At 39.1% G+C, this 21,837-nt stretch overlaps 1 protein-coding gene across 2 annotated transcripts in view; it reads right to left on the bottom strand.

Annotated features, from left to right (window-relative positions):
- Positions 1 to 2,520: 2,520 nt before the first annotated feature.
- L (zinc finger protein Lobe) overlaps positions 2,521 to 21,837 on the bottom strand; it is a 40,714-nt gene continuing 21,397 nt past the window's right edge. Inside the window, exons 1-4 of one of the 2 annotated variants that reach the window (XM_018106999.3) lie at positions 12,799 to 13,324; positions 9,435 to 9,907; positions 6,787 to 6,929; positions 2,521 to 5,767 (exon numbers count right to left, since the gene is read on the bottom strand). In XM_018106999.3, coding sequence (XP_017962488.1) covers positions 2,701 to 5,767; positions 6,787 to 6,929; positions 9,435 to 9,907; positions 12,799 to 12,892 — 3,777 coding nt within the window. In that variant the 5' untranslated portion in view covers positions 12,893 to 13,324 and the 3' untranslated portion in view covers positions 2,521 to 2,700. Of the gene's footprint in view, positions 5,768 to 6,786; positions 6,930 to 9,434; positions 9,908 to 12,798; positions 13,325 to 21,837 lie in introns of those variants that run through there. The other variant, XM_018107000.3, reaches the window with a different exon arrangement.

Here is a 21,837-nt window from a genome sequence, read left to right as displayed (position 1 = left end):
CTGTCTCAGTCGACGTCGCCGTAGCCGTCGCCGTCGCCGTCTCAGCTTCTGCTTCTCCTTCTTATCTCTTCTCTCATTTTTCGCCAGGCATAATTGCCACCGGTCTTACAGATAGGCATCACCCAGCGCCAATTTGTTGTGTCGCCTCAGCAAGACAAATAAAAAACAACTATATATACACATATACATATATATCTTATATATATATATATATGTATATATATCTTTTGTATATACACGAAAACGAGTTACCCTCGCGCGCACCTTTTTTATGGTCGTTACGTGTCGCGGCCGCCGAAAAGCACCAGAAATTAAAAACGAGGAAGCCTCTGCCAGCAAATCACAGCTAGTCGATACCCTAGAAAGGTCAAACATGCGCCATATTAGCTCAAGAGTTATCTAAAACTCTATTGAGTTTAAGACATTTCATTTGCCTTACTCCTTAAATTCGCTTCAAGTGGAAAAGATTTTATAAATTATAAATATACGAATATATGTTAAATATATTACATTACAACCTTGCTTCGACTAGTACATACCCTGTGTTTGGCACATTGGAATTTTTAGAATATTACTAATATTTTTTTTTAGAGAGAAACTACATCTTCATTTATCTAAAAAGAAACTATATCTTTTCTCTCTCTCTTCTCTTCTCTCTCTCTTTCTCTCTCTCTCTCTCTCTCTCTCTCTCTCTCTCTCTCTCTCTCTCTCTCTCTCTCTCTCTCTCTCTCTCTCTCTCTCTCTCTCTCTCTCTCTCTCTCTCTCCCTCTCTGTTCCTCCCTGAACTACTGACTAATCTCCGAGTTACTTGGGCTTGGTGGATTTTAATGGTTAAGCACATCTCTAAACAAAATCATGAATTAGTCTTAGGCCTTACATATAGATTTATATTATGTTTTGAGACGGTGTTGGTATTGTTTGAAGAAGTTATAAAAAATTAGGCAGGGGTTTTTGGTAAAGCTTACAAAAAGATACCCTATAGTGAAAGCCAGCCTATTTTACCAAAAAGTAGAAAATATCATATACTTACAACACTGTTTATATGCTAGCCTGGGAATATCAAGAAGTGTTTATATACCGTTTAAATAAACTAAACTAGTTGACTTTAAGTGACTATACCATAAATTTCAATGGCTGTAAGAGAATAAACTCTTAAAATTTGTTCAATATAAGTGCGTAATATCGTATAACTAAAGTTGCATAGCTCCAGCTCTTGTAGTAGCTGAGATCCATTGAACTAAAACACTCCAAAAGTAAAAGCTCTGCCAATTGCCATTAGAGATCTGATGTCAAGTTCAAGTCACCTTCAAATGGCGCATGATACCCACACCTTTCACGCTGACAGGGTATCGAAAAGCCACACAAAATATTCGCCATAAAATTGTTGGAGACGCATGTCGTCAGCTTCCATAAAAAATCTTATCAGATTTACAGGCGAAACTTCTAAGTAAACCCATAAAAGAAATTACGCGAGGTTTCTGTATTTTGGTTTCAACTTCTGTTTTTTGTTTTTTTTTTTTTTTTATTTCATTTACTCTAAATATTTTGTAGTGTCTCGTGTTGGATTCCCTTTTTTATATGCTACACATTAAAAATGCTTGGTGCTTATGTAAGACATAGATCATAATTGTAGTTACCATGCGTTGATTATTCAAATGTACACACATACATATATATGTATGTATATGTTGTATGTTATATATTTGATAGGTATACATAAATACGGAAGGTAGCGCAAGGCGCCTTAAACTATATAAATTAATACATTTCTTGGTTAGTTTTTTTTTTTATGATAATACAAACTAGTTATATAATAGAAAAATTCATTGTGTTTACCTTTTGAAAACTATCACACATTAATCAAAACTACTCTATTAATTATGATATTACTTAGCTAGGCATACTTTTGTTTTTGTTCTTTATGATTTATAGATGCATATATTATGTCTTTAATACTAGGCTGTTCCTTTGATTTAAACCATAAACTGGGGCAAGATTTTTGTTTTTAAATATATGAGGGATTAATTAACTTATAGAGCATAAAATATTTCCGTATTTATATAAATATAATAAATAAATTTAAATGAAAAAAAAATTAATAAAATATATATATTTAATTTTTAAGAAATTCAATTGAATAATATATATATTTATTTATTTTTATCAACAATTTAGAAATTATGTTTTAATTATAATAGAACTTTATTTAATTTTTAAAATATTTTTCCCATATATATTTTTTATATTTTTCTAAAAATACCCAAAAAATATTATGTAAAATAAAAATAATAATTTTAAACGTTTGGAATTTGGAATACAATATTTTTAAGTAAATTTAAATTGAATTTAATTATATATATATATATATTTTTTAAAATTTATTATAGAGTTTTAAATAAAAGGGAAATTATTAGCATAGATCTGAACAGTCTTATATATAAATACATATGTATATTATCCATGTAGAGAGCATCAAGCCAGCTGCATAGAATTTCATTTGAAGCGGGAATACCATTAAAATTTTTACTTCTTTTTAGCTAGATATAACTACAACATATATATATGTATATCCTTAACCTCAGGGACGCTAGAGTTTTAAAATGCCATTAGATAGATTCGTTTATACTGTTTAGTATTTAATTTAGTATTTTTATTTAGTATTTAATTTTAGTATTTGTATTTAGTTAAGATTAATAATACTTAGGCGCTGCTGCTGGAACGCTCGGTGCTGAGTAGTTCGCCAGCTCGCAGCGTCTCCTGCGGCATTTGCTCCACCTCAATGTACTCCTCCTCCTCCTGCTGCTGCGCCGGAGGCAGCTCCGCGTCGTTGGGCGAATTCGCCGGATCCGATTCGTATAGCTCCTGCTTGACATGGCTGGGACTGAGCGTTAGTGGGGAACTGGCCGTCGAGCTGTGCGTCTCCTGCTTAGGTGGACGTGTTGCTCCTGCTGCTGCTGCTGCTGCTGCGGCTGCTGCTGCTGCCATTGCTGCCGGCTGAGCGTGCAGCTCGTGCGCTCGCTGATGATGCTCCAGCTCGGCACGGAAGTAGAATTTCTCCGGGCACAGGTTGCAGTCGTACGGTCGTGTGCCGTGCTCCGCTATGTGGGCGAGCAGGCCAGCGGGCGCCGTGAACACGGCCGAGCAGATGTAGCAATTGTAGCCACGCTGCTCGGTGCCCGCGAAGGTGTGCTCGACGAGATGCTCCTGCAGCTTCTGGGCATGGGGCAAGATCATCTTGCACAGATTACAGCGATGCTCCAGATAGGCGCCAGTTGATGCGGCGGCGGCGGCGGCTGGGCCAGCGATGGCCGTAGGCTGCACCTGCTCCTTGCGCTTGCCATTCAGATTGTGCTTGCGGCAGCACTTGTCGCACAACTTGGCCGTCTCGCCCGCCCCCGGCAGCGGCTCCAGGCACAGGGCACAGACGGGCTCCTGCAGGCTGTTGCAACTGGGCGACTTGGTGTGGAACTTGGCGTGCAGACTCAGCTCGAATTCGGAGTGCAGCGTCTGGCGGCAGCAGATGCAGGCCATGGGCAGATTGCCGTCGTTGCCATGCTCGCTCAGATGGGCACGGAAGGCGGCCACGTGCTCCAGCTGCTGGCCGCAGTGGGCGCACTTGCCGGACTGGCCCACCTTGGAGTGCTGCAGCTTGTGCTCGGCGAGAATGGCGGGCGAGGGGAAGATCTCGTCGCAGATGAGACACTTGTGCTTGCCGCTCGAGTTGTGGCAGCTCTTCATGTGCTGCTCCAGCTCGGCTCGGCTCTTGTAGTTGCCGGAGCAGTAAGCGCAGCGCAGGCTGACGCCCGTCTTCAGATTGTGGGCGAGCTTGCGATGCGAATGGAGCTCGGCCTCGCTGCGCAGATCCTGGCGCTCGCACATGCCGCAGCTGTAGCTGTTGTTGTTGTTGCTGCCGCTGCTGTTGCTGCCGCTCGCTGCTGCTGCTGCTGCTGCTGCTGCTGCTGCTGCTGTCGCGGATTGCACGGCCTGCGGCGTGGGCAGCTCCGCGGCTGGGGAATTGGCCTTGGCGGCGTACATCTCCATCAAGTAGCGCTGGCTCAGGCCGTACATGAGAGCAGGATGCGGACTCTGCTTGGTGTCCACCTGGAGCGGGCTGTTGTAGAACTTGCCCGGCGGATTGCTGCCCCCAAAGAGACCCTTGAAGGCGACATTGTAATCAATATTATTATTGTTGTTGTTGTTGTTGTTGGCGGCATTATTGGCTGCGGCAGCGGCAGCAGCAGCCGCTGCCAGTGGCGGCAGCAGCGCATTCACATACAAGCTGCCCATGCCGCCCGGCACGGGCGACTCCTTGTCCTTGATGCCGCCGTGCTGGCTCTGCATGTGCCTGTCCAGCAGGAACTCCACATGGAAGGTCTCCGGGCAGCTGGGGCAGCGGAATTGTCGCGCATGCGCCGCCAAATGGAAATGCATCTCCAGCTCCGAGGAGCAGACGGCGCGGCAGAACATGCACTGCAGCGGATTGGCCGGCGCAGGTGGATTACCGGGCAGGCTGGCCTGGTTGCCCAGCTGATGGCGTGTCTTCACATGCACGTGGAAGTCGCCATCGTTGCGGAAGAGCTCCAGGCAGGCGCTGCAGCGCAGCAGCTTCGACTCCTGGCTGTGGGCGCAGGCCAGGTGCAGCTGCATGGACATGCGATTCTCGCAGAGCTCCGAGCAGAGCACACACTTGAGCATCGTCTGGACGTGCTCGGCCAGCAGATGCTGATGCAGCTCCTCCGCCTTGGCATAGGACTTCCCACAGCTGGCGCTGCAGCAATTGAACTCGGAGCTGCTGATCAGAAAGTGGGCGACCACATGGCGCTCGTACTCGCCCTGCTCGGGCAGACTGAGCCCGCAGTGCGGACAGATCAGCTGCATGCCCTCGGCTATGTGGCTCTTCAGATGATTGCGGAAGCTCTCAAAGTCCGGCAGGCCGGCGTTGCACTGATTGCAGAAGAAGATGCCAGGAGGCGGCGGAGGAGCTGGCGCCGACTGCTGCTGCTGCTGCTGCTGTTGCTGTTGCTGCGTGGGCGAGGTCAGCGGGCGGCGCTTGTTGCTGCTCAGATCGGTGGGCAGCTCCTGCTCGGGCTTCTCCGCTGGCGCCAGATCCGACTTCAGCTTCGACTGCGGCGAGCCGAGCCGATGGAAGTGCTCGTAGTAGGAATTGGGACTGCTCAGGCGATCCAAGTGCGTGACTCTCATGTGCTGGAACAGCGCAGCGATATTCACAAACTTCATCGTGCAGTATTCGCAGCTCAACTGGAAGCCATTCGTCTGGCCATCCGACTCCTTCGACTGCTGCTGCTGCTGCTGCTGCTGGGGCTGCGGCTGCTGCTCGTGTGTGCTCTGCAGATGCGCGTTGAGCTGCTCGAGGCTGCTGAACTCCGTCGCCTTGGGGCAGTAGCTGCAGCGCAGCAGCGGCGTGGGCGTCGGCGTGGCTATCGTTGTCGCCGTGGGCGTGGCCGTCAGCTGGCCACGCGCCCGCTTGGGAAACTCCAGCCGACTGGGACTGCTGTCGGAGGCCAGCGCCAAGGCGTAGCGTCGCTTATGCAGGCTCCCATTGCTCGAGATCGAGGCGGAGCCCGTGGAGCGTGGACTGTAATTGAGCGCATTGGGATTGCCGCCAGCTGCGAGGATTGCGGCGTTCTTCTTGTGCTTCTGCATGTGCGAGGTGAGGGCGGCGGCCGTGTTGTAGCCACGATTGCACATGCTGCACTGGAAGGGCTTCTGTATGTCGTGCGTCTTCATGTGGATCTTCAGATGATCACTAGATGGGGGGAAAGGTGGAGAGGGAGGGAGCGAGATAGAGAGAAAAATGGGGGTAGATAGGAGTAGAGTATTAATTATTGAATTACATATGTATTCGAGCATAGAGAGCATTGATCTTAAAGTATTTTCTATGGAACGTTGGCTATGAATGCAACTGTTATCTCTCTTTTATCTCTCCATATAGTTTTTAAATTATTCTCGCTGAATTGTCTACAAAGTAAGCGATGGAATTATCTATTATTATGTTAATATCTAGAGGATAGCATACAAAAAATATATAAATATAATATTTAAAATAATAATAATAATAAATAAAAATAAGTTTAACAGATATTTTAGAAATTACATTTCTTATGGCATGGTAAGATAATTAAAAAATATGAAAAACAGATGAATATATAAAAATAAAAATAAAATAAAAACAAAGTTATCAGTTAATTAAACAATTACATCTCTCATAAGATAAATAAAATATATTAAATTATTATTAAAAAAAATAATAATAATAATGATAATAATAACAGACATTTGAGAAATGACTTTATCATAAGTGGATAAACAAAAATAAAAAATTATTATAGAAAAAAAAACTTAGTATCACATATACATACATATATAAGATTTATGTCTCTTTATGCTTTATGCTAAAATAAAAAATAATAATAAATATATAAATATATAAAATTATTATTTAGAAAAATATAAAATTATTATTTATTAAAAAAATAACTGAGTATAATAGATATATGATACATATATTACCTTATGCAATTATTTATTTAAAAGTAATTAGATCTATTAATTATTAAATTATTTAAAAAAGCCAAGTATAATATACACATATATATAAGATATTACACCTCCCATATTTATCTCATCCTCCTCATATCAACATTTGCCTCGCTCAACTTCTTCCAGCTGTCCAGAGCCTCTACAGCCGTTCTGTTCCCCCTATCAGGCACTCTCTACTTATATCCCTTATCAATTATTATGTACCCACACTCAGCACACACTTACCTTCTGGAGAAAGCAGCCTCGCAATGCGGACACTTGTAGTTCCTCTCATTTGTATGCAGCTTCTTATGGCGATCTCGGGAGCGTTTGTGCTTGAACAGCTTTGCGCAGTACTCGCACTTGAAAGGCAAATGCTCGGCATGACTCTGAAAAGAGAGAGAGAGATGGAGAGATGGAGAGAGAGAATGAGTTAGAGAGATATATCTACTATATAGTTAGAGATAGAGACAGTGTTTAGTGCGAGCTGAGCTCAGCAATCTTTAGTTCCTCGACCTAGGCCGAGGTTGGCTAAGCTAAGCGCGTCTGACTAACCTATTTGAAATTCTTAGAAGTGGTCGAGCTGTTGTCGACTCGCCTGATGCCTGTCTTGAATTTATTGCTGCAGTTGGCTAAATAAAGAGAGGCAAAAACAATTCAAACTGATTCAGAATCTGCATAGCAGCCGTTGGGGCGGCAGGTGTGGCTGGGCGGGGCGGGGCAGGCGGGGCAGTTGGACGTAGGTGTTTCTTAGCCTGTGGCTTGTGGACAAAAATTCATCTAAATGCGCAACGCAAACGCCACAAAAAGGCGAGGGGGGGGGGGGGGGAAGGGGAGGGGCTGTACACACACACACACACACACCCGCAACAGCAACCGGTTTACTTTTTGGGTTCTTTGGCGGTCGGCGCATACGCTTTGAAGTATGTTAAAAAAAAAAATCGGACTTTTGTTGTTGTTGTTGCAAAAAATTAGCCCATTTGTATGCAAGCCCCCGCAGTTGAAGTTTGGCTTATTGCACAATATGAGCGTCGCGTTAGCCTGTGCAAAGTGTTTGGGCCTGGTCTGGGGGGATTCTCGTGTCGGTTATGGTTTTTTAAACTGTCGCGCCAATCATCCGCATCATCATCATCAGCATATGTATATGATCCAAGCCCCGCTCGCCCAGCAGGATCAAAGGCGAGCGCATTATGTTTGAGCCGCGATAAGCGATCATCGGGCAGTAGTCCTAAACACAGTTGCAATTGGGTTAACAACTTGTTAGCCGCTGATGTCATGGGCGTTCTTATACCCTCCCAGAGCAACAACAACAACAACAACAACAAAGAGAGGCAGGGGGGGGGGGGGGCAGACAAACACATCAACATGATGAGACATGCCTTCAAGTGGGTGAACATCGAGCGTTACGTGTTTGGGTTTTTGTTTGAAATGCTACCGAAATTGTATTCCCCTCTCTCTCTCTCGCTCTCTCTCGCTCTCTCTCTCTCCCTGCTGCCCCTCTTTGGCTTTGTACGGCACTTTGCCGTCCTCTAAGAATGCTCTGTTTTATATGTATAAAGGCCGCTAGATATGCATCGCATATAGAGGAATTTTTTTTCGGTTTTTTGCTTATTTTTTTTTTTTTTTTTTTTTTTTTGTAGTGAAACTTTTGCAGGCAATGAACATTTTTGCACGAATGCGATCAAACAGATAAGCAGGGCGGGAGCTTAGAGATAAAAATAAATCATTTTTATAGGCAAGATCCAAGGATGATAGATGACGCTCTATATATAGTTTGGAGTAGTCTATAAATAACAATTGGCAATTGGAATAGAAATTGAATATGCATTTCATAATGAGGAATATCAATTGAAAGAAGTTTTGGCATATGACTAAAAATGTTATGGGAGAAACTTAGGAAGGTTCTCTTGTTATAAAGCGGAGTATTTATATATTACTGAATATTGCAAAGCAGAATGGGTATTCTTTCTATTAACAGAAAATATGTAAAATTGCAGCAAATCTGAGATATATAAAAAACAACAAAAATTATAATAAAAAAAAATCTTAATAAAAAAAATCTTAATAAAAATGCGAATTTTTAAATAAACTAAATAAGTTCAGAGTAATTTTACTTAGAATATACTCTCTAACTATGCTGAGTATATTTTATATAGAGTATCTAAGTTGAATTTATTTTCATTTCATAACTCGAAGCCTTGAATTGGAAGACTTGTCCATGCATATTTATTATTAAAATTTATATGGTATATATATAATATGGTTTAATTCCATTTATGTTTTCCATATTCCTATACGTTTATAATATATTTTTAAAATATTAATAAATAATATACTATTAAAATAATATATATAAACAAAATTTCTTGTTTTCTATGTTCTCATAATTTATTTCTCTACTCTTAAAGGTTTTCATTATATTTTGCTTTATCTAAGCAAGTCCTTGATTAACTAATTCTAGTTCTTTTACCTAATGTTCTATTTTACATACATCATTTAGCTAAACACTTCAAAACTTTTAACTTCTGTTAGTATGCCATTTCTTAAGTTGTTATTCCAGCTATCCTCATTATGTCAATCTTAACTTTTCGCATTTCAAATTTGCTTATTCGTAACCCAGTTCTTAGACAATCGATAGCAATTAACGAATGAAGCGCCTTGACATTTGATTACTTAATGTGGCTGGAGGGGATGCCGCAGTGAGCAGTGACTGACACCAAACATTGTGGCCCACTTGGAGTCACCCCAGAAGGCAGACGTGCGTCAACCACCCAGAAGAGGCAGCGAAATGCGCTAAGCGCCTTACGTAATGTCACGTTGGGTAATTAACCCATTCGCCGTGGGGCTCTGTCACCCAGTGGAGGAGCTGTGCTGCTCCGTTGCTATGAACTCACCTGTACGTGATGCTTCAGGTAGCCGAGCCGTGGAAATGATTTATCACAGAACTGACACTGATAGGAGCCGTCGCCTCGACTTTTAATCCCCTCCCCTGTCAACTTATCAAACTTGGCGGCTGTGCCATGTCCTTGTCCTTGTCCTGCAGCCAGCTTGGCATCCTTATTGATTTTTCGCAGCTTGTTCGCTATTTTCAGCGCCTGCTGATGATGATAATGATGATGATGATGATGATGCAAATGTGACGGTCGCTTCGGTTTGTTCAGCTCCTGCTCCAGCTCCGTTTGCTGTGCCGTATCGCCATTCGCCTTGGCCGACTCCTCGCCCGTCTCCTCCGAGCCGGCCTGCTGCGACTGCTGCTGCGACTGCGACTGCTGCTGCGACTGCGGCTGCTGCAGCTGTGAGTTGGGCGTCAAAGTGCCATCGGAGATGCTGGGCGAATAGCTCGACGATGTGTGCGTGCTGTACATATCTAAAAGAAAAAAAAAAAAACAATTTATAGGGTATCAAGTAGTTTGTAATTAAGCGCTTGTCGTGTGTGGGCAGCGACTGCATCCTTATTAGCTCGCCGGCTCTCTCAGAGGTCTCGCTGTGACTAAGACAGGAAATCAAAATTGGTTGCCAACACTTAATTCAATTAACACATGCAACATCGTGTTTTTGGTGTTGCCTCCACCCCAGACACTAGTCAAGCAGATTCGCCTCCCCCTCCCCATCCCCATCGCCAACGACAGTTAATCTCCCACTCTCGCTGACTGTAAATGAGCCGCACGTTTGTTTCATGCAAACTAATTGCGCTCACTGTACTTAAGAGCATTTTAATTACAAGTTCTGACTGCCACTTGACTCCGCATCACACATTAGCATTAGCATCGGGGCAATGAGGGTCACTCCAATAAATACACTGAGCGCAATTGATGAGAGTGAGAGAGAGAGAGAGTGTGTGCTGAGTGTGTGTATATGTATATAAATATATATATATATATTTTTTTTTTGTATTGTATGTATATTATATTATGTATATATTTCATGAGATAAATTAATATCTAATATTGCTCTGAATTTGTTGTATATATTTTATATTAAATTATATTATGACATGCATATAATAAAATATTTTGTATATACATATTTATTATTTATATATTTTATTTTTATATATATTTTTTTAATTTTATATATATATAAAATAAAATATTTATTACATATTCAAATTATATTTTCATATGATAGTCACAAATAGTTTTTAAATCATAACAGTAAAATTAACTCTTCATATCATATTGTTAATAATGTTTATATTAAAAGTTTAGTTAAGATAACTTTGGTTAAGAAAATTATATATTTTATTTTGTACTGTTATGATAATTATAGTTGGTTTTATTTATTTTTAAGCAACACGTTTGCATATTTTTTAAATTTTTTGTTTTCATATTTATAATTGTAGTTGGTTTTAGTTATTTATGGATTTCATTTTTTTTTTATTATTTATGGATTTAATTTTTTTTATTATTATTATTATTATTATTTTTTTTTTTTTTTTTTACAAAAATTTTATATATATTTTTTTGAATTTTTTGGCATATCTTCTTATGTAATGCTTCGTATTATATATTTTATTTATTTTTTTTTTTTTTATTTTTTTAGTTGTATTTCTGATATAAACTTCAATCAAAACTATTTTCTAAAATTTTTAAATATTTTTATATTAAACTAAAAACATAATTATTTATCATACAAAATTGATTCATAGTATAAAGTTTTTTCTGTAAGCATCGTCAATTTAAAATATAATATTATTATATAATATATATACTGCATACAGGAAAGCCAGAGATCAGATCAAAGTGCTCCTCATATTTGTCACTATCTCGTCAATTAATTTCGCTCAGTGTAGCTGTCTACTTCTATACGTTTTACTCATCTATCACCACGCGCCAAGTGTCGTCTCTTATTTTGTTTTCGGTTGACTTTCCGTTTCGGAAAAAACTTTAATTGAAGCTAATTGTAGCCGATGCCTATGTCCGTCCCTCTGTCTATCTATACAGGCATACATATGTACATACATATGTACATTATTATCTGTCTAGCTATATCAGTTAACTATGCAGCTCTGTTTGTTTTGGCTGGCATCGCTTGAACTCTGATCCGAGTGGGTCGGATCTTCTTAGGAGCTCCTCAGGCAACCACATTTGGCCCCTTAATGAGGAAACATGAAAATAATGCATCAATTTAATTAATATAGGCGTCAATTGAGCAGCATCTGCGACTCTGTTAACAGTTCTCAGTTTCTGGAGCTACTTGGGTCAAAGAAAGTTGAAAGAGATTTTGAAAAATCTTAAGATTTGATGATGGGGGATGTCAAATATCAGTTGAAGGGGTTGGAACAGATTGCAGAAACAGCTATGAAAAGCAGTTGGAGAGGGATTGATAAATATTAGGGAATATTTAGGTGGGCTGGACAATTTTGATTTGAGTAAGAGGAGTTTAGAGATGTGATGGGATTAAATAGATTTGAGATCAATATAATATAAATATAATAATTGATAATTTGCGCAATATATAACAGATGAAATATTAAAATAGAATAAGATTTTATTATATTTTATATATAGTCCTGCATAGTATAATTGCTTCAATAATTCTAGGAATGTATTTCATATATATGTATGTATACTGGTATAGCCAAATTTATAATATATGAATTCCAGTGAGCTAATAATATATCATCAAAGTTTTCGCTAGCTAACTCATAGAAAACCTATATATCTATATAAGGCATAAACATATATACATGATATATGATATTAAGCTTTGCATATACATATGTACATACGCCTAAAATCTTTTATATAAGTTAAGCTAGCTAGTTTTTCAAGGCTTTTTATAATGTGGGAATAAACTCAAAAGAATGTAAAGCAAATATTAGTCTAAATCATCATTAATTTAGATTTTAACATTAAGCTTGTTAGTAAGTTTTTTATGTGCAAGACTTAAGGCTTAGTCGCACCTATCTATATGCCTAAACGGTGTATAGAATGCTGACAGCCTAAATTAAGTTATTAACGGCATTAAAATGTATTTCAAATTTATATTAATTATAAAGCAGCATCGTTGACCTATGTATGCTCTGCTTAAGTAATACTTGTAGATATATATTATACACATATCTCAAAATATTATAATATGAATATTTATTCAAATCCAGATAAAGTTTTTCATTTAAGCCTTCCACTTCCCAGGCACCCATTACAAGACTCTCCCCACTTTTGCATATTTGTACACCCTGAACCCGTTTGGAATTGGGAATTCAGGGCATAATCATTTAGTTATTATTCTCTAGTTAACACCCACACTAATTACCGTTATTGGTTATCTCCTTGGTCGCCTGAATCTTTTCAATTAAATTCTCTAAACGCGAACTGGGACCGCGATACAACATCTTTAAGGCCATCATGGCATTGTCAGCAAGCAAGCAAGCAATCAATCAATCAAGCAGTTGATCAATCAATCAAACACAATCAACACTAAACACTTATCACTAAGAACTTTGAAGCTGCTCCATAGGAATTCGCGGAATGCTTTGTTGCCTTTGGCTATTCGCTTGAATTAAAATTACAAATTTTGTTATTCAATTAACGCGCACGACACCAAAGGATCGCAACGGTTGTTGTTGTTGTTGTTGTTGTTTATGATGTTGGCGCGACAATGAGGACGTCCTAATGCCGCGAGCACCAAAATGTGACTAAATCAGAGCCAAGAGCCAAGCGCCGTAGGAAACCCGAAGCAGTAAACGCCGTCGCTGTCGACGCCGTCGTCGTCGCAGCAAACAAAAGCAACGGGCGTCAACGCCTATTCAACCAACAGCAGCAGCAACAACAACAACAACGAAAACGACAGCTATAAATGCGAGCACTTGGCGAACCAGTTGGTTGCCCAGCGCATGCGTGTGTGTCTGTGTGTGTGTGTGAGTGTGTGTGCGCTTGCATGTGTTGGTGCGTGTGCGGCCTGCCTTTTGGGATTCTCGCACCAAGCGCGCGGCGTCGGCGTCGCTGCTGCGCTGCCAGCAAATGAGAAGCAACAAAGCAAAGCATTAAATGGCGCCCCATACAGAAGCGCACACACACACACGCACACACGAACACACGCTAACGGAAGCCGAAACGCAGCCATGCGTGAGCGAGCGAGCGCAACCCAGCATACACAGAGAGAGAGCAAGAGCGTCAATGTGTGTCTGTGTGTGTGTGTGTGTGCTTGTGCTGCCTATGTACAGCCAGTCAAAAGGCGGAGCATGGGAGCCCCTATGGTGCGACTGTCACATTGGGCGTTCATTTAGCTTATGGGCGCGGGTGGGCGAGAGGGGGAGGGGGGGGTGAATGCGCACATTTTTTGTTAATTTGCTGTGGAAGGGGAGGTAGCTGTACATTTTGATATATATATTTCTTATTTATGTGGATAAAAAAGACGAACGAAGCTGAGGCCGCAAAGAAATATGCAAATTAGGCAAAATGTCAGGTGTTGAAGCTTTTGGAAAGTTTTTTTTTTTACTTATTTTAACTGCTATTGTGTGTTGTGCTTCTTCTTCTGGTTTGGTTTCTATTTGCGTTCAGGTTGGTCGACTGTGTTGGCAGGTAAAATGAAAAAAAAGGTTTCTAATTTTGTTGAAAGCTGAGGTTTTCTAAGAGGATGTTGCGCCAATTAAAGTATTAAATATTTTACAATTTATAATTTATGAATGGATTTTTTGTGTAAATATGTATATCTTATAGCTTATACTTCATTTACAATAAATAATAAATATATGATAGGAGGATGAATGTTTTTTTTTTTTAAATTTTTTTTATATGTTTACATGCTTTTAGTCGACAAAAATTCATCATTGCTTTTACTATTTATATATATATGTATATATTTTTTTTTTTTATTTCAATAACAAAACAATTTTAACAATATAGGATTATGCATCTTAATAAAATGTTTTTCAATTTATTTATATTTAAGGAAGTAATTTCTTTGCATCCTCTGATAGCATAGCACTTAAAGATATTATTAAAGTTTATATATTTTTTTATATTACATAATCACTTAAAACAAACACAGTTTTTAATAGAATTACAAATCGGGAAATATTGGGAAGGTGAAATGATTTTTTAGCTCTCTCAAGCAGAAGAATGGGTTAGCTTGGCTAGCATAGAATAGTTTAACTGCATTGGAATAACATAAACATAATAAATTAGTTCATGAAAAATGGGAAACTATACTTTTCAAATATTATTTGTATAATTCATATTCACTCTTGTTAAAAGAATGTTAAATTAAGTTTAAAATTTATTTGAATAGCATTAATTGAGAAATCAGATAAACTTTTGGTGATATGTGTAATATATATTGCGCACATAATTTATCACTCTATTCCATTAGGTCATAGCTTCCCATTAAAGTTTTTATGTACCTGCCAAAGTTTTGTTTTTCATAAAAACCCTCTTTGACCCACTCTCCCTCTCTGTCTTTCCTGCTCTTCGTCTTTATTAATATTTATAAACTACATCCATTTGCATATGAAAGTACAAATGCCGTCAATAAAGCGCCAACAAAAATTGACTAAAATTGACACAAAATGATGAGTGAAATAAAATGAAAAAAAAAGGCAGAAGAGAAAACAGGAGAGAAAAAATCAGTTGAAAAGGCCAAAAACGGCAGCGAACACGTTTAAGCCATTAGCGCTAAAAGTCAGCAAATGTCGCCCGTCAATATGGCAAAAATTGTGGCCAACAAGGACAACGAGTGCCAGTGGCAGTGCCACCACAGGCTGCATTCACTGGTAGTCGGAGGCAACATGCTGCACGCCACTAAAAGCCAAATTAATTATGCATGCAACAGCAGCAGCAGCAGCAGCAACAAAGCCCCAAAAAGTGCAGCAGCAGCAAAAATGATTTTTTTTTTGCTGCTGCTACTGCTGTCAGCAGCACTCAACACAGCACGCCCACAACCGAGCCAACCGCCCACCTCCCCCCCCCCCCGCTACGGCTCACTTAAACAAAAAACTATTAAAGCAATTAAAAAATCACTTTACACATTAGCAGCTTTTGTTGCTGCTGTTGTCGTTGCTGTAGTAGTGCTCGGCTCATTCTTTTTTTCTCTCATAAGCTGCGCTGCCCCGTTGCCATTGGTCGCTGGGCAGCCAATGGCATTCGTTCGTTGCGCTGCCAACGCATGCGTCGCTACTGTGAGCGTGATAGCTATAGACACGCTGCTCTCTCTTGCTTATTTACTCTGCAGCCGTTGGGCAACTCTCTTGCTATCGCTTTGCCTGCTGTTGTCGTTGTCTTTGTTGTTGTGTTTTTGTTTTTTTGAGTTCGTATTCGGCTCATTCATTGACAGCGCTGTCGATTGCGGGATTTGCTTGTGTTTAATTACAGCGAAAGCTGCGCTAATTGTGCGGTTATGTGTTGAGCTCTCCGTTAGGTTGTTGTTGCTGTTGTGGCTGTTATTGTAACTGTGTAATGATTGCGTTTGCGCGAGTTTGTCGTTTGAGTCTTTGGTTTGAGTTTGGAAGTTCGTAATTCCTCTCCCTGTAGCTCTATTAAAATAAAACTAATTTAGTTTTTTGTGTATTTTAACTCCTCTAATTATATATAAAAAAATATTTATAAGATAGTTTATACAACAAATTTTATAAAATAAAATATGAGGTACATATATTTGAAATTTTAAGTCTAAGTTAAACTTCTTTTTATTAAAAATTTAATACAAATAAAATGAAATAAATGCAATAAAAATGTTGACATTTAAAGACTTTTCAAATAATCTCTCTTCACATTTACACATTAACCTTCATTCTACCAAATATCAGCTTAAAAATCAATTGACCAAAAACCAAAAATTTCCTAGAACTGAGGCAACTTGAAATTGATTAAATAATAGATGTACAGCCCATCAATCCAATACATCCAAAAAACCAATTAAGGTTAATTTAGCATCCTTAATTTTTAATGTTTTAGCGCAGAAAAAACTTGTCAAATTGGAAAACAAGAAAACAAATTTCTGGCCGCCCCGCTCCCCACAGACGAACGCCCAAAGTTTTCGCTCTAATTGCAGCAAGAAAATCATGAAATTTGTCAAGCTAATTGCTCGAGCAATGGAAATTCGTGTTGCTAAGCGTTTTCCAGTGTACTCAACATATCTGTTTAGCGCCCGTTCAAATGTTCGGCGGAAAAATGTAAAAGTTTTTAGCATTTGAGTTGGGATTTTTGGCTCTTTGGCTTTTTGCCTTTTTGTCTCTGTGTTAATTACGTTTGACTGACAGTTTTGTGACAGCAGCAGCAGCAGCGGTAGCAGCAGGAGGCAGCACGTTGCAGGACGACGAGCACCACGAGCCCAGAGTCGAGGCTTTTTTGTATTGCTGGGCGGGGTAGGTTGCTCTGTTTCATGTGGACTTTTGGCGTGATGGGTGAAAGGGTGACCAGATGCCAGGTAAATACTAAATGCGCCCTGGCACTGAGTCTGCCTTAGTTTCGACTCCTTTTTCGTATACCCAGCAATTGTTGTTGAAGTGGGCTATGGCATATTTGTGTTTTTCGCTTAACAGCTTTAAGGTAATTTCTTTTAATTTATTATATAGATTAACATTAAGCTAGCAGCAGCTAAATAATTGAAAATTCATAAAGCAGTCTATACTATTTTTTTTCATTATTACTGATGGTATTTTTCCAACTTTTAATATTTTTTCATTTAATATTTTTATGTGTTCTCAAGTATAATTTTTATTGTATTTTTTTTTTTTATATACATTTTGTATTTTTATATCATTTTATTGTTTACAAATTAATATGTTTTATTGATATTAAATTGATTTTTATTAAATTGATTATTTTTTACATTGAAAAATAATACTAAATTATTATAAAATAAAAAATATTAATTATTATATAATAATTTAGTATTATTATTTTATATTATATGCTAAAAGAAAAGTACTTTTTTATATCAAATTTAAACAAATTTATATATAATTTTAGTTGTCTATTAAAAATACATATTTATATTACCATTTATTTATTTATTTATTTATTTAATTATTATTATTATTATTATTATTATTTATTTTTCCTACATAATATTTATTTACATTCAAAAAGTTGTCATATACACGTACATATATGCTCATATTGTTCCGACAGGGTATCTGCTAGTCGTTCACCGTTTGCAGCTTGTATTGCCACATTCTAGCTCTTGATTTCTGTGCATTTTTAATGCGCGGCTAATGTGACGCCAAAAACTTTTGACTTTGACTTTGACTGAGATTTGTTGGTCAGCGAACAGAGAGAGAGAGAGAGAGAGAGAGAGAGAGCAGAGGAGTAGATGAGATTGCTGGATGGGTGGGCAGGTGGGGAGGGATGGGAATGTGGGACTGGTGCTTCCACTCATGTGTCAGGCTTTTTAGGCTGCTGACAGGCAAAGGGTTTTTGGTTTTTGGTTTTTCGTTGGCGCCCTCATGCATAATAGATAAATTATAAAAATAAGCACAACTCACACACACACACACACATATGTTGCGGCTGTGTGTGTGTGTGTGTGTGGGTGGGTGTGCGGGGTGCCGCTTTAGCTGCCTGTCAGCCATTGTCCTTCAGCGCAAGTGTCCTTTTGTTGCCACGTCACCAGGTCGCAGCGCATTTTAAATTAGCCATTTCTATTGCCACTCGCTGCTGAAGTCACTCAAATTGTCACTTTGATGTACTGACAGCTCCAAGCCCAAGGACCACAGCTCGAATCCCGCTGCCCATGTGCATAAATTAATGAGTATATGTACGAGTGTCTCTCTCTCTCGCTCTCTCTCTCTCTCTCTCTAGTTAAGGCCTCCGCTGCTGGCTCGCTCATTTTTAACTGCACAATTAATCAGACGCTTAAGACCACATTTAATTAGAGGCTTTGCTCCTTTTTTAACTGACCCAACAAAAAACAAAATATATACAAAAATATCGGTAAGCCCAAAAAAGGTTCAATTGTACTTTATGCTAAAAAATTCTATACTACGGCTGAGCATTTAAACCGCATTAAGTCATGCAATACTTTTAAATAATTCTGATTGGCTTCAATTAGTTTAATTAATTGTATTTTTCTGTGTATGTTGTAGTACCTAAAAAACATAGAAATATGTATAATTCTATATATAGAGCAAGAAAGGAAATGAAGGTTTGTAAGGCTTTAAGAATGAAGCTCAAGATTTGACTTTGTGTATTGGAAATCTTGTAAAAAATCGTAATATCCTATTAAATATATATTTCCATTATAAAGCACTCTTTAAAGCTCTTCTGTAAATTCTTAGTCGATTCATAATTTTCACTATGAAAAGTAAAAAATTAATACAATTTTGTATTGCTTTACAATATTAAAAAGTTAAAAATATTTAGCTGGGCCTATTCAATCAGAAAATACCAGGAAACCTAGAAAATCTTCAGATTTTGTAATTTCTTATATCTGTTTTATATATAAGAAACCAATTTACAAAAATATATGACTAAATATCGAATTTTGGCTAACGAAAAATCTGAGTCAAGTAATAAAATACATTATGAACGCTAAAGATTCCTCAAATCAAACCCAACTATACTCAGACTCACCTGGCTTACTCCTTTCAGAGGCCACTTCCGAGCGTCGCCTTTGGGCCACGCCTACCTAACCAAAGCCCAATTAGCTGGGCGCCAGTTGGAACCCAACTGCGCAGCCTTTCACAATATTTGAGTCAAAAGTCAATTCATAGACAAAAACCAAAACAATAATTAGAGGCAAACAATCAGATAAAGATGCAGATATATCTCTATAGATGATGTGAGGAGTCATCGGGACGCATAATGATGATCCTTTAAGAGCTATTATTCTCGATGTCAAGTTGCGTAAAGTCCTGCTGAATGAAAAATGAAGTAAACTGAAGTGAAGTGAAGTGAAGTGAAGTGAAGTGAGGGAACTCAATCTGGGAGCGGGCATCAGGTCTACGGGCTGCAGGCGCGGACACAAATCAATCAAGGTAGTTAGGGCCGGCAGGTAGCGGCAGTTCGTTGCAGTTGCTGCGATTCAGTTCGGTTCATTGATCGGGGGCACTGAGTCGATCTTGATCGAGCGACTGTCAGTCATACTAATGATGATGTGGCTGGCGACGTGTCGGGTGCGTAACGCCTGCCCCTAGCTGACGCCCCGCTTTTGAAAAGGGTTCGACTAACCCTCACGGCTGGGCACGTGCCCTCAAGCTTGTGGTCACGAGTGGGGCAGCTGAGTGTCCAAGTGTGTGTGTGTGTGTGTGTGTGTGTGTGTGATGCCACAAACTGTGGCAGCTGCTGTGCCTGCTGGGCACGCGTGCCATAAAGAGCTGAAATTGAGGCACTCGTAATTGAAATGCAAACAGAAAAAATCTTGAGCAAACAGATTAACATGTCCGATTGCCACATCCGTTGTTGGGCTTTGTGTGCGGCGGCGATTCCGGTTCCCGATGGCTATCTACGCCTCTCTCGCGCTCCCGCACGAAACCCCGGAAACTAGAACTCTATGGTCGGGCGTTTCAAGTACCGCACTTAACGGAACAATCCACTAAAGAAGCAGCAGCAGAAGAAGAAGCAGCAGCAGCAGCAGAAAGCTAAAGGGGTCGACAATTCTTTCGGGTCTTCGCGGCCTCGCTGGCGAAATTGGGTTTACGATGGCGAACGCACGGCCGCCGCTTGTTGATGTTGATAATAAACATAAAATCATTTTATTGCCCATCATCATTTTGCCGTCGACGTTTGCGTTTGACATTTAACTAATAAGCCAAAGGTAACCGAGCCACAGGCCAAAAACTATCGACTGAGGACTTTGCAATTGCATTTGCTATGCATAGCCCAACTATGGGCATAAAAGTGCGAATGATGCCCGCCTAATGCCTGGTGGTAAATAAAATTATTTATGGCTTATTACGCCAACATGTGGGCGATGCCAAAAATACTGTAAATGGCCAAATTGGGAAATGCACTAAGTGCACTTAGTTAGCTTAGTTAGCCGGTTTAGAGAGCAGGACTTAAAGGCATAAGGCTTTCTGCTTTCAATATTGAATAAATACATATATATATATATTTAAATAATGCGCGACTCTTGGATGAGGCTTACTTGTAAGAAATTAAAACAGCAAATCTATATACATATATATATATAAAATTGATTAGGCTTTTACTAAGATCTTTCCCAAAAAAAAAAATTTTTATTTTAATTAATTATTCATATTATTTATTTAAAAATTTATTCTGTAGATTTATTTTATTTATTCTTCCAGCTGAATATTTGTTTTGTTTAATCTTTTATTAATTATTCATTGCATAATATTTATGTAAGATTTTTTTCCTTATATTTTTAGTAATTAATTTGCTTATTAATTTTATACAAATATGTTTTTTATATATCTTTTATTTTTTTTTCCAACTAAATATTTGTTTTATTTAATATTTTAATAAATTTTAAATTTTAAATTTATATTATTTATACAAGAGTTTATTCTAATTTATTAATTTATTATTTATTAAAATTGTTCAATTTTAGAAGAAGAATTTATTAGATATTATTTATTACTTTCGGAAATCAATTTAATATACAAAATTCCTTAGGAAGTATGAAATAAAAGCCAAGAAGAGCAACTTAGGCTTATATATTAACTAAATATAGTATACGGAGATTGTTTAATAATTTCTTTTGCTGTTAATGTACACACAGCAGTAACTGTAATCCAATGTACATTCAGATTTTCCACCTTGCTCTCTGTCAATACCATTGCCAAAGATATGCAAAGGCAATTGCAATCATTTGATACGAGAGAGGAACGACCCGTGGTAAGAGTCAAGAGGCAGGTCCATTGGCCTGCAACCACCGGCCTAAATAATATATGGCCGCATATAAGATTTATGCGGTGGTGCGGCGAAAAGGAAGGCAGAGGACAGCAAAGAAATAACAATACGTCCAAATTAAATCCTTTAATGCCAAGGAAATGGAAGCGTAAGGAAAATATTTCAGCTTGTATTTCATTTAAATTACCAAGAATTTATCTTTCAAGAGAATACGCAAATGTGAAGAGCTGGGTTAGGTTAGGGTGGGTGTGGAGTGGGCAGAGAGGAGTGGAATGTGGTGTGTGTGGAGTGCGTGGAGTGTTTCCCCAAGGAGCGGGTGGTGCGCGAAATTGTGCCTTGGAGTCGCATAAGACAAGCAACGGCGAAAGTGGCACCAAAAGTATGCACATGGGAGCCACCAAAAAGGGGGGCAAGAACAGGACAACGGCGAGGGCGAGGACGGGAGCGGGGCACTAAACCAATTGGCGTGCTCTGCGTGTGTGTGTGTGTGTGTGTCGTAAAACGTTCGCAGACTTTTTATGCGAAATGAAAACGTCTTGCG

Source organism: Drosophila navojoa, chromosome 5 (assembly GCF_054131105.1).
Source record: "Drosophila navojoa isolate 15081-1374.11 chromosome 5, UAZ_NAV_1.0, whole genome shotgun sequence".
In the NCBI taxonomy this organism is placed as follows: domain Eukaryota; kingdom Metazoa; phylum Arthropoda; class Insecta; order Diptera; family Drosophilidae; genus Drosophila; species Drosophila navojoa.
The sequence above is the reverse complement of the archived record's forward strand: the minus strand, read 5'-3'. Positions and strand labels throughout refer to the sequence as shown.